Consider the following 13148-nt stretch of genomic DNA (forward strand, 5'->3'; position numbering starts at 1 on the left):
CCCTCCCCTGTCTGGCAGAAGTCCCACCATATTCTCTATTCTAGTGACTGGGTTTTTCAGCTTTTATTGACAAGGCAGAGACATTTACACAAACTTGAGACAGGAGATTCTTAACATAAGCATTAAAATGCCATGTCTGGATTGAAGCTAGACAGTGGGAAAGAGAAATCAGCATTTGACTAATATAAGGGTAAACTTAAACTGCGCACAGAAGCGTTATGCCTATATAAGCGTCAGAGGAGAAAACACTAGTTTAGAGAAAAGGCAGAGTGATATCAAGGTTGAAGTGGGCATCATTCCGCCTATGGCTACACTGTGCGTGAACTTAAGTCATAAGTTCAGATATGGCCTGACTCTCTCCTGTCACTCCACATCCTTCACAGGTAACTGACTTTATAGCTATTGGTAGAACATTTGTCTTTCTTAATCATGTTTCTGGAGAAGCCAAGGTAAGCTTTCAAAGTTTAGAAATGAATGATACTCTTGATGAAACATATATAAAATGAAATATTTACAAGATAGTGACCGCTCCCTCCCCATAAAGTTACTTCTTTCATCGTGAACTCAGTAACAAGCCTTTACTTTAATGGATAGAACACACACACACACACACTCCATAGAGTGAAAGAAACACGGACAAGAGCAACTCTAGCATGGTCATAAGACAACAGACCTAAGATAGATGGTGTTTTTCTTTCCTACTAGTTTTTCATTGTTAGTAACCATTTTTTAAAAGCTAGCCTCATATTTTGTGGTACTATTGTTAGATTTCATAAAGAAAGGTTAGACTTAATCTGTTTTCTCCCACTATTTTTGGCTGTATATACAGAAAATACTCTACATAGAGAAAATGGGAGCGCTTGAATTTAGTGTTCCTGGTTTTCCATTTCAGCAAATAATGATCTGTGTGTATTATTATCATGTACCGCCCGTCAGTTCACCCCAGATGACCGTATTACATCAGAGGACATGTATCATGCATCATTTTTTCTTTATTTTTGAAGACAAGTTCTCACCATGTAACTCTGGCTGGCCTAGAACTCACTATGTTACCAGGCTGGTCTCAGATTCAGAGAGGTCAGCCTGCCTCTGGGTCCCAAGTGCCAGAATTAAAGGCTTCCATCACAATAACTTGGACATCATGTGTCTTATGGTTTTCAAATACATGTACAGTAGGAGGCCAGTGGAGATTGCTGTTGTTACTACTGTTCTTTATAATGTCTTAATATAAGACTCAGATATCCAAACAACAAAGATATTACATTTTAAAGAAAAGAATGACACACTTTAGACATCGGTTCTACCAAATCACTACTGTATTGGAAGATAACGTCATCAGTTGTCAGGTAATACTGGCTCCAAGTCCTCACTCTTAGCCCATTGTCACAGTGTTTATTTAACAACAGGACTCTCCAAATATAAAGAATTTTAACCATGCTGGGAAAACCTCAAGTAATAAAAGGTTTAAGTAGAATTATTTTTTTTTGCATACACACAGACACTTTTTATCCAGCAATGTACACCTTTGCAGAGGGGAAGCTAAATGAAAATGAGAAGGCATTTTTGACAACATCCCTATCCTGTTAAACCAGCTTTCAAAGGATGCAGAGCTGGCCTGAGAGAGGAGGCGATTGGATGGTTTAAAGACAGATAAATGTAATGGGCAGATGGGGGGACAGTCAACAGCACCTCTGAAACTGGGGACAACACAACCCAGCGCCTCTTAAAACTGCACTCAATGGCAGGTCCAGAAAGCCTCATCTGTGAGATTGCTGACAGCTGATGTGTTATGAGTTGATGAAGTATCGGCATCTAAGGTCCAGCCCCACTTCTGTCTGTTTCTCTATGGCTTCAGTTAAAAGCGGGACATAGTTTTATATATTTTTTGTCCAAACTGTTTTTTTTTTAAAGAGATGAGTTTTAACTGTACCAGCTGAGTTCTTGAGAACTGAAAATCCAAGGACTGTTTGTAAATATGGAGCACATAGATTAGAAACTAATAATTAGACACATTGCAATGGCCATTTCCAAGTAAAGCTGTTTGGGCAAATGGGTACACTGTATACAGTTTCAATGGTGAGATAATATTTTATCACTTTTATTTTTTGTTTCTTTTAAGGGGGTTGCTGGGTGGAGGGTGGATATGAACGGACAGGGAATGAGTGAGATTGGGGTGCATGATGTAATAATATTCACAAAGAATCCATAAAAAGTGTTAAAAACAAGGAAATTATATTTTACAGGATTTCTCAGTGCCTTTTGGTGGGGCATTACTTGAGGTCCAGCCAGGGGCCTTCTGCCAGCTGGTGAACAGAATCATGAGTTTAAAAACTGTGCCTACCTGAAGACCTACAAAGATAGAGCATTACTCTAAATCATTCATCTTTTGAATATAGAAAAGATAGGGATACCTCCATGTAACATGTCATCAGAACAAGGCATCTTGCCTGTTGCCTTGAATTTTACAAGTCTACTTAGGTCCCAGGCTGTTAATGACTTCAGTGCCTGAGATGGTTCTGGATTGTTAAAAGCAGACATTGTAAAGCATCATTAGTGAAAAGCTAGTATAGGTCACAGAAGAAGGAAACAGACCAAGAAGCCCTGGGGCCACGGTGCTGTCTTCAGATGAGAACAGTTTCAGTATTAAATGAGGAGAGATATTAAGGAACACAAGAGAGAGCAGCAGTATCCTCAAGAGGCCAGAGGGCCTGGAATAGGGAGCCCTGGACAGGAGGGGGCCACTCTCTGGCCTGGAAGAAAATGGCATTGGCCGAAAATGTGAAACCAGGAAAGCGGGATTTCATTGGTCGCTGAGCAGCAGGGCCTGCTGCTCTTTCTTCTTCACTGTCAGCGCCACCGCCATAGTAACCATTACAGCTTCTCTGTGGTCAAGAGGCAGACAGCTAGACTTAAGCACACAGCGGTGATGGTGACACTTGTGGGTGGATGGCCAGAAAAGCTCTTGCCTCAAAGCACACTGAACCTTGACACACAGATGGCGAGTGTATGTCCTTTACCAGTAGAGAATAGAGATGTGAGAGGGAGTACCGTTTGCAGGTCTGCTAACTGGATGATTATATAACAAGCTGGTGCTGAGGAATACTATGAACACTTTATGCTAATAAGCATGCCTATAAGGAGCCAAGAGCACACCCTCCCTTCTGGAAGACACCTCAGTGTCGGGTGTGGAGGAGTGCATAGTCTGTACAAGAGAGAGTTGTAGGAAAAAGAAGTATTTTTAGGGAAGAACTACATTGCAGTTAAAGCCTGGTGAGTATTCTTAGTAACCCAGAGGTGGGGAATATTCTGAGTACAAGATGAACAGCTTTTTAGAAGAAAGTTTGTAAAGCAGAATAAGATTCCTTCCACAGGGCACAGTCGGGAAGGGTCAGGAGATGCAACACTATGGCCGTCACAGAGGATTTGATGGGGGTTGGGGGGGGGGGAGAAGGACACCCACAGGAGGTGAAATGTGCCCTGACTTTAGGACCAACACTGGAGTCTTTGAAGCAGAAAACCAGAGTGCAGCTCTTTCTGCCTGTCAGAGGAGATGGGAGTGGAGGATTCTAGTGCTGGATGCTTCAGGAGACCACAGGAAGGCACAGTAACTGATACATACAGAGACACACAGAATCCCGAGTGTTTCCGTTTCAGGAGGAAAAGAGAACTCAAACCTGGGAGCTTGGGCAAAGGTATAAACCTAAGGAGGAAGGGAACCAGGAGGAAAGAGATTTCAGGCTCATGAACTTGCAAGAATAGGTGGATATATTTAAAAACAAAAACCCTAGAAATCTCAGAAATAGAAACTATTTTCTTTGGGACAAACCCAGTGTATGTACTAATACCTAAGAAGGGCACTGACGATTTAATACTGAGGATTCTTCATGGCAATGGCTCAGAAAAAGAAAGAGAAAAACATGGGGGGGGGGGGGGGGAAAAAGTAACCACAATGTATGCCCAGCGTGTGAGGCCTTTTCTTGCCTGAATGGAGCAAACACACTGAATAAAGCCTTTACTCTGAATTGCTGAGCTAAGCCAAGAAGGAAGGATGGGTCTCGGGAATCAAGCCTGAAATGAGGTATCCTCATCTGAGCAGCAAAGCCAGCATTCCCCTCCAGAGTGGTGAGGGCTGAGGCTTGAATCTGAGATGTCCCTACGTGCTCTTGCATTGAGGGCTTGATTCCCTTGATGGATGCTATTTTGGGAGGTTCTGGAAGCTTGAGGTAAAACCTATCCTGGGGGGTACCCCCATCCCTGACCCCTCTCCTGTCTCTTTTTCTCTGCTTTCTGGATCCCATGATATGAACTGTTGTGTTCTGCTGTGCCCTCCCCACCTCCATGATAGACTGACTGACGTCTGAAGCCCTGAGCTTGTCACTGTCTACTGTCTGTGTTTGAGAGCTACTCAACATGGAGAGTTCTGTTCTAGGTCTCAAGCTCTGCAGAACTCCAGTATTACAACAGGGCAACAAGATGTCTGTTTCCCATAGAAGACAGAAGACTGTGTGGCAGTTATAAGGAGAAATTTTTCCCCCAAGAGTTTGATACTTGGGAAATTCAAAAACCTAAATGTCTGGTAAACCTAGAAAGTATATGCTGGCTAGCTATATCAGAATGCAAACGAAAATATAGGCAAGGCAGGTACCCTCAAAGGAGGAAAGGAGACCTAGCCCGTGCCATGCCTGTGGGCATCGGGACTCACCTCTACTGCCAGCTGAGGTGGAAAGTCAGCTGCTTTGAAAGATAATTCACAGTCATTATGAAATAAAATTGATGATGTATGTATCTTTAAGTGTAAAAATTCCCTTCTGTGTCTGCTCTGGAGAAGTCTGGCTCATTCATATATACAAGAATTAATCAAGAATGTTTGTTTACAGAATGCTTATAATTGTTAAGCAATTAGAAACAATTCATAAGTCCATGATGAGTAAGTGTGCTATTACCATAAAATGGGATATTATTGATCGGTGAAAATTAATGAGCAAGAGCTACCCATACTAGTACTGATATCTCAGAATCTTACGGCACTGAATGCAATCTGCAAACAAACTGTACAGTATACTATTTACATAAATGTAAATATAAAGAAGCAATAACATAAAATATTCGTGAGAATAATATACATGAGATTCAAGGTACTGATGTTTTCTACAAAGGGGTGAGAGGGAAAAGTGGGATCCAGAAAGAAACCAGGGTAAAATGTGTACAAGAAACCAGCACAAGACCAGTCAGGGTGGGGCTTGTGGAGAGAGTTGTCCATGCAGAGATTTATCACATCACTGCCTGTACAGAGGGAAGGACTAGCAGGATTGGCAGGTAGGATACCAACCTCAATGCAGACTGGCAAAGCCTTAGCCAGGCCCAAAAGGAAGCCTCCCTAAGCCCAGCCTTTCCAGGGCCTCCAGAGGAGCTAGGGGGGCCAGCCAGAGGGTGGGCCTGTGAACAAGGCAGTTGGTATCTCAGTAGCTCCTGAGTGAGCTAGGGCAGTGAACCCTTCTGCTTGGACTGGGCAGGCCTGTCCACCATGTGTGTTGCAAACATAGTATAATTTCTTCTGTTGTCGTGATGGTCCCTCACCTCTGTCTTTACCAAGTACTTCTGACTGGAATGAAGTTAAGATGAAACCTTGCAATGGTCACACAGATCACCTTTGAGCATAGTGGTACCCTCACTTTCTTCATAAGGTTGTGGCCTTATTTGCTGGATTCTGTGGATAGTCACATGCTATCATCAGAAGTTCTTTTCATTTCTGTCTCCTTAATGAGTGTCTAGAAACCATTGGATGTGGTTTTGTATGTGTGGATAGATAGATAGATAGATAGATAGATAGATAGATAGATAGATAGATAGATAATGCCACCTTCTTCATCAGTCAAAGAAGACAATAGAAACAGAATTATCAAGTGCTTATAACCTGTTCTCCCATCTAGGGCCAGTCATATATGGTACTAGACTTATATTCTATAGAAATAATATTTGTTCTCAAGCCAAGCAAACATCTATTTCATCTGAACATGCCCAGAGTTATTAGGTAACAGCTGCATGCAGATCTGTGCTTTCCAGCTTCCTGGGCCTCTGCCTTCAGCACTGTGATGAAGTCCTGCTAAGGAGAAGTATAGGTGCATAAGGAGGGTGCTTTTGATAAATTAGTGAGTAATGTTCAACTCCATGGACTCTGAGAGTGGTAGAGATATGATATAGACTTTATTCATTAGGATGTTAAAGTAATTGTCCAACTTTTACATTGCCTCCACGTAGTTCCAGCAAGGATTCATTGGCCTTCCAAACACTCCACACCTGTGGAGGTGCTTCAGCGTTCCTAGTGACACACAGACTGATGCTCCTAATAAAACAGAAAAGGAGTTCCTTTAGTGCTTGTTAGTGACTTTTCTCACTTGTGACAAAAGACTGGAGAGCCAAGCTTGAGTCCCAGCTTCCACAACAGTTTACAAACCTCCCCAGAAACGTAGTCAGATAGACTTGGTACAGCCCCAGGGCTTCGCACACAGCCCACTTGGAGGTGGTTTCTGTGCGAAGAACATTACCTTGAGACCTGATTCAGGACGTACTGCAAGTAGGCAGGATTGAGGGAGAGAAGTGGCCTCCTGTTTCCTGGAACCAGCCTACAGGTGAGCATGTGAGTCACTGGCCTGAGTATATCCTAGGCTAGGCCAGAGCACAGTCACGTGCCTCTGGCTATGAGTATAGAATTGTGAGAAACTTATGTCTTGTTCCTAACTCCAAGTAGAAATTTCCTCTACAGTTCCTTGAGAGGTTGCTTCAGAGGTCATAGAAGATGCCACAAACACAATTTAAACATCTATTATAATAGGATTTTTTTCCTACTAAAAAAAATTCTTTTGTTTTTCATGCCCACATTCTTATTTGAAATCTTACTCTAGTGTAGTAACTTGAGTGGACCTACATGGGAAAGCATGCCAGCCCTCATTCCCAGTTTGTCATTGAAAACAGGGTACAAAAGTGATGTTACAGATATTTGGGAATCCAGGAATAGTCTCTTACTGGACTAGCTTGATAAAAGCAGCCTTGTGGTGGGGGGAAGGTGTATCTAGTTAACAGCAGAGTAAAATATATGAAAAAAATAGACATTTATCACCCAAAAAATCCCCCAAACAAAATACCTCTAAGCATTGTGAGGTAGGCATGATGCTTATCCTTCAGGTTATCTTAGCCTGGTACTGAACAGCACAGTGTGGACCCGCCTGGACCTCGCTGCCACATTACCTGATCATAGTCTATGTCCAGCAACTGTTAACCAGCTGCTGAGCCTACACCATCAAGGTCCCTGGAGAAGGATCCCAGTATCAGAAAGTGATGGGCAGTTGTGGAGCCTTTCTTTAAACCATTCTAAGATTGTTTTCTGTGCTGTACAGAAACTGTTTCTTTCCCTGGGTCCCTTCTGTTGATATATGCTCTTAGTTCCCATGTTGTGGGTGCTCTATTTAAAAAGCAATTGCCAAGTTTTAGTGTTTTGTGTCTTAGATTTGGGTCTTTGATCCCTTTGGATTGATAGTTTGTAGAAGATAGGAAAGGTTAGACTACCAGCTTTCATTCTTCTGCAGGGTGAAACACAATTTTGCCAGTACTACTTGTTGGATAGGCCACCCCCACCCCCACCCCATTCCCACTTTGGTTTTTGTTTGTTTGTTTGGTTGGTTTGGTTTGCTTTTTTGTTTTGGTTTGATTTTTTTGACTCCGTCAAAGATTATGTAGACTTGGCTATTTCCAGCCCTCTGTTCTATTTCATTCATTGGCCCATCTACTCTTATGCCTTTACTAGACTGTCTCCATCACTACAGCTCTGTAGTGTAATGTGAGACTGGGTATTGTGATAGCTCCAGCACTGTTCTTACATAGGACTGCTGATTGTGGCCTTTTGTGGTTCAATATGAATTCTTGTATTTTTTTTCTAGACCATTGAAACCTGACATGGAAAATTTGGTTGTATTGTGTTACTTCCATAAATTAATTTTGGTAGCACAGATATTTTCATAAAATCTTTCTACCTTGAAACATGAATGTTTTTCTATTGTCTAGTATCTTTTGTGATTTTGTTTTTTGTATCTTGGGATTTTCATTATAGAGGAATTTCATTTCTTTGTTTAGATATATATTAATATTTTCAAATACTTAATTTTAACTGGTTGTAATAGTACTTGCCTTTAATCTCAGAACTTGAGAGACTGAGGCAGGAGGAAGATCTGTACAAGTCTTCCTGATTTACAGCAAACTCCAGGCCAAGCAAAGCTACACAGCAAGCTAGACCCTGCCTCCTGCTGCCCCTCTTTCAACCAAACCTTAATTTGGGGGATAGCACAACAGCAAAGCAACCAATGAGCATAGTTCACAGGTAGCCCACAGAATGGGAGAAAAATTTCACTAGCCACACGTCAGACAAGGGGCTAGTTAATACCCAGAGTTTACAAAGAATTGTAGAAATTAAATACCAAGAAAATAAAGTACCCAGTCATCAAATGGACAAATGAACTGGATAGACAGTTTTTAAAATCACAGATGGCTAACAACTATCTTTTAACAGTGTTCAGCATCCCTAACTATCAGAGAAATGCAAAGTAAAACTACTTTAAGATTCTACCTCACCCCCATCAGAATGGCTCTCATCAACACATCTGACTGCAAAACTTGGAGAGGCTGTATAAGGAAAGGAGCCCTGTCCAATGTTGGTGGCTGTGCAAATTAATACAGGCATTGTGCAAATCAATCTGGAGACTTCTCAAAGGGAAAGAACCCCAGAAGCTAAAAATAGAACTACTGTGCGATCCAGCTGGGTATCAATCCAGAGAACTCTATATTCTACAAAGTAGATATTTGCACCCCATTGTCCATTGCTCTTTTATTGATAATATCAAAGAATTGAAACCAACCTAGCTGTCCATCAACAGATGAATGGATAATGAAAATTATATACATCAAATATATATGTAAATAGATAAACATATATATTGCTCTGCTGAAAACTGAATACTTTGCAGGAAAATGGATGAACTAGACTGTATAATATGAAGCGAGGTCACACAATTGTAGAAAGAAAAAACAGCATATTCTCATGCAGAATCTGGACAATAATATATGTATATTTAAACATACACATGTACATATAATATATATGAGTAAGGAAAACAAAAAAGCTAAATATGAGAGGATGCAGAAGGACTGAAAGCAGCTAATAGGTACAAGTTATGAAATATTAAAGACAATTGTTGTTCTAGTTCTAATTCTGTCATAATTTCTTGGTATTCAATACTGAAAGGATAAATTTGAATGTGAAGCTCTCGCTTCCGTTCCAACTGTATAAAAGTTCATTATGTTCTATTTAGACTTTAGATCTGGTTAATTTTGGAGCGTGGTATTTTTATTTATTTTCAAGTTTCTATAATAATGGTTACAAAAATTAAAAATACATATAACTATCCTAAGAATAGAATTTACAGAGCCAGTGCTGTCACGTGGTTACTGCAGACCATCAGCAGATGTAAGTGAATTTTATGACAGATATCAACAGAGCCATAACTATTCCTTAGTATTCAAGTGCCTGCTATTTTGAACCAGCAGTCACTGTCAGATTAAACTACTTACTGAATAGACGTGTAGGCAGATGTTATGGTGCACAGGACCATGATGTATTTTTGCAGGTGTTGATTCTACCTTAAAGCTTTAGCAAGTGATGTGTCTGGTTTAATCTGTTGGTGTTTTATAGAACGATGAATTCTGGTTTACCAATACCTGTCAACCTAGCAATAAGAGAAGCACTATTACAGTATAAGAACTTAATAATCAAATTGGTTTGCATTTCTGATAGAACATAAAGAATATTTTTCTAAGTATCTTTTTCCACTTCTTAGGAAAAGTTCAGTGTCCATGATACAGCATATTCTTTTTGTTTATTTGTAACCCTCTGCAAAGTAGCAACATAAGTACATTGTGAATAGAGCAAACTTTTTTGGTTATATTGTAGAGAAAATATATCCAGACACTTACCATGGAGTTGGAATATAGCCCCAGTGCAGTGACATGGTACTATGATTCCCATCATGTCCTAACCTGTGTGTGGTCCAGAAGGAGAGATAGAGACATCAGCCATTGAGGAGGAAGAGCTCAGGGATGGTTGGTTCGCACATAAACATCTGCACACCTTTAGTTTAATGGCTCACTCTGCAAAAGTCCTGTTTCAAACCTTCCGTAGAATTAAAGACAACAGGGCCCAGAAACATCTGCATGTCTCCATTCCAAACGTTAACTGATAGCTGAGTGTTCATGCCCTAGAACCCAGACTGCACAACGCCTCGCTGTAGCTTTATGTGATGGGTATGTTCCTGTGTTTCCTGTGACAAACCTTGATTCTTCTCTGCCTGAGCAGCCAACCTGGTCGCCTTATATGCCTTTTATTTCCTTGACTCACAGGAGCTTCAGTTTCAACGACTCACCCGAGAACTGGAAGTGGAAAGGCAGATTGTTGCCAGTCAGCTAGAAAGATGTAGGCTTGGAGCAGAATCGCCAAGCATCGCCAGCACCAGGTACAGGGCCCGCGCGCGCACGGCTCTATCTTTACACACCCAAATTACGTGTCTTAGTAAGTGAGCAGGGCTGGGGCGACTGGTCCTGTAGCATGCCGTCCCTGTTAACCTCCATTCTGAATTTGACACCAAAAATGTGTATTTACTCGCCTTGTGAGAAGCTGCTGACAGCATTGATTATCCTTCAGCCCTGTGCTGAAGTGTTTGTCACAGCCTTGGTAAGCCTTCTGAAACTCAACACCTTGCATGCATACCACTGCTGGACGCTCCCCAGTTAATGGCTACCTGTTTGGTAAAGCAAGTTGGCTGGTACTCAGGCAACATGCGGTAGACGTTTCAAACTCAGAAATATTTCTGAGTGGTATGGTTTAGTTGGCCTTTAGAAATGCCTTCAGTTTACTTTCAGTTTTTGTAAAATCTGTGAAACTGCTATATACATCAATTACTCTGTGAAATAATCCAAAGCGTTCAAATATGGTAAGTACAGACGGAGGTAGTCAAATATAGTAGTTACAAAATGAGCATTTAATTGGAGAAGCCCATTAAATAACAATTTCTGTTTTTATTTAAGTGGCCTCTTCCACTATTGAAACAGATCACTGTTGTATAAATTATTACCATCCACGCCACATGTTAATCACTGCTTACCTGCTTACTTCTTGAAAATTACATGTTGCTACAAGCAGACATTATTTTTATCATTCACATTTTTAAGCTTGGTTGTGTGACCCACACACTGCACCCCCGTCTCATCAGTTATTTCTAACTATTAAATTATTGTCCGCAGTTTTTTCTGTAGCTCACTCCTTTTGCTCAATGAAATGCTGCTTGTAGCTTCTTGTTTCTACTTAGTGCTTCATATGGTTTTGAAACTCTTAGATTTGCTTGACATGCATGTGTCAGCCTGAGGTGTGTATGCTGACAGGAGTGTGCATTCGAGTGTTTAAGACGTAAAGCACATAACTGAAGCCAATGGGACTGCTTAAAGGTGCAGCAAGTAGGTAGTTGTAGCCTTTTAAACGTCTAGGAAGTCTTTTTTTTTTTCCTTCTAAAAGTTTGTTTGTTTATTTTGTGTGTTAGTTCTACGAGTGCTCATGCCATGGTGCACACAAGGGAGTCAGAACAGCCCGCAGGAGATTGCAGGAGATGGCCTGTCCCTTCTGCTGTGTGTGCCCCAGGGCCCAAATTCAGGCCATCATGCATGGTGATGTGGTATCTTTACCCACTGAGCCTATCTTGTTGGCCTAAACACTCTATTATACTAAGAAAATGCTTACACAGGTGTAATGTAAGTGTTGAGTGGTACCTTTTGGTAACCAATGAAATAATTCACCAAAGAAAGGAACATTGTAAAAGAGTAAAATTATCTGTACTTCTACTCAATAGCTTTTTGAAGGTATCAGTAGTCTTAGCATTAAAATAAGAAATCTGCAAATCCAGGAATGTGATGTGCTGTGTGTTTTCAATAAGGACAGGCCAGATGAATAGAAAAATAGAATTATATATTCGTAAGAAAATTAATCCCCTATGTGAAGGGCTGGGAAGGATATCTGTCCCTGGCAATAGCTGACTCAGAAAAATCAGATTTATTCTATTAAACTTCTAGAAATGATTTACATATCAATTATATAAGTTAATGTATAAAGAAAATGGGAAAAAAGTGGGGGGCGGGGTAGAGAAAACACTGAGCTTTGAGCGCCTATGCCCGAGGCTGGAGAGTTACTAGACCCCAAGGTAAACACTGGAGTTGTGCTTAATTTCCATGCAGGGACCAAGGAATGAAGGCCTGGGTATGTATAAGTTGGCACATTTGAGTTTAATTATCTCATTAAGTTGTATCCTTCAAAGGGCTACACACAAGGCAAATACCATACTCATAAAATGTATGGATTTGGAATCCTATTGTAAGTCCGCATTATTCAGGAATCTCCATCTTTGGAAGTGTCACCCCTAGAGATGAGCTCAGCCTCAGATTTTGTAAAACACAAACCCCAATGGGATTTTTTCAGTGCATGCCTTTTCATAGAAACATCCCCTTGTGGTGGTCTTTTCATAGTGAAAGCTTCCTGAACACAAAAGTAGCACAGATACAAGAATACATCATTGTGTGGGGATGGGGTGGGGTGGGCAGTTTTATATGCTATCCTGTGTTACTGTGTTCTCATTTGGTAAAAGTTTGCATTGAGATATTTCTTGGGGAAAACTCAGTAGGCATAGTCCAGTTTGAAACTCTCCCAATTGGAGAAGTTTTGAGAGGAGTGCATGGTGGGAGAGTAGAAATGTTGTTGGCAGAAGTAGAACAATTAGAAGAACTTAGTTGTCCATCAGGATAGAAGTAGGAAGGGAGCTATAAATAGGTAGTCTAGAATAATTAAAATGATCTACATATATCAGCATGGGCATGTTTTCAAAGCAGACTTTTGACTGGAATACGGCAAAACAGTCAACAAGAAAAAGGACCAAAGAGACACAGAAAACTCATCGTGTGTGTGTGTGTCTGTCTGTCTGTCTCTATCCTGTAAGATGATTTTGTTTTTTAGCCCTGACTTAACTTTGTGAGTCAAGAACCTCTAGCGATGTCACTGAGCTCAT

General features: G+C 40.9%; 1 protein-coding gene across 24 annotated transcripts in view; it reads left to right on the forward strand.

The window, feature by feature from the left end:
* Pkp4 (plakophilin 4) overlaps positions 1 to 13148 on the forward strand; it is a 207451-nt gene that overhangs the window by 105670 nt on the left and 88633 nt on the right. For 22 of the 24 annotated variants that reach the window (XM_021155577.2, XM_021155580.2, XM_029474661.1 and 19 more), the window contains one exon: positions 10444 to 10556. The exons of the other annotated variants lie outside the window; for them this stretch is intronic. In XM_021155577.2, the coding sequence (XP_021011236.1) occupies positions 10444 to 10556 (113 nt within the window). The remainder of the gene's footprint in view (positions 1 to 10443; positions 10557 to 13148) is intronic. 24 annotated transcript variants of the gene reach the window in all.

This window comes from Mus caroli, chromosome 2 (assembly GCF_900094665.2).
Source record: "Mus caroli chromosome 2, CAROLI_EIJ_v1.1, whole genome shotgun sequence".
NCBI classification, from domain to species: Eukaryota; Metazoa; Chordata; class Mammalia; order Rodentia; family Muridae; genus Mus; species Mus caroli.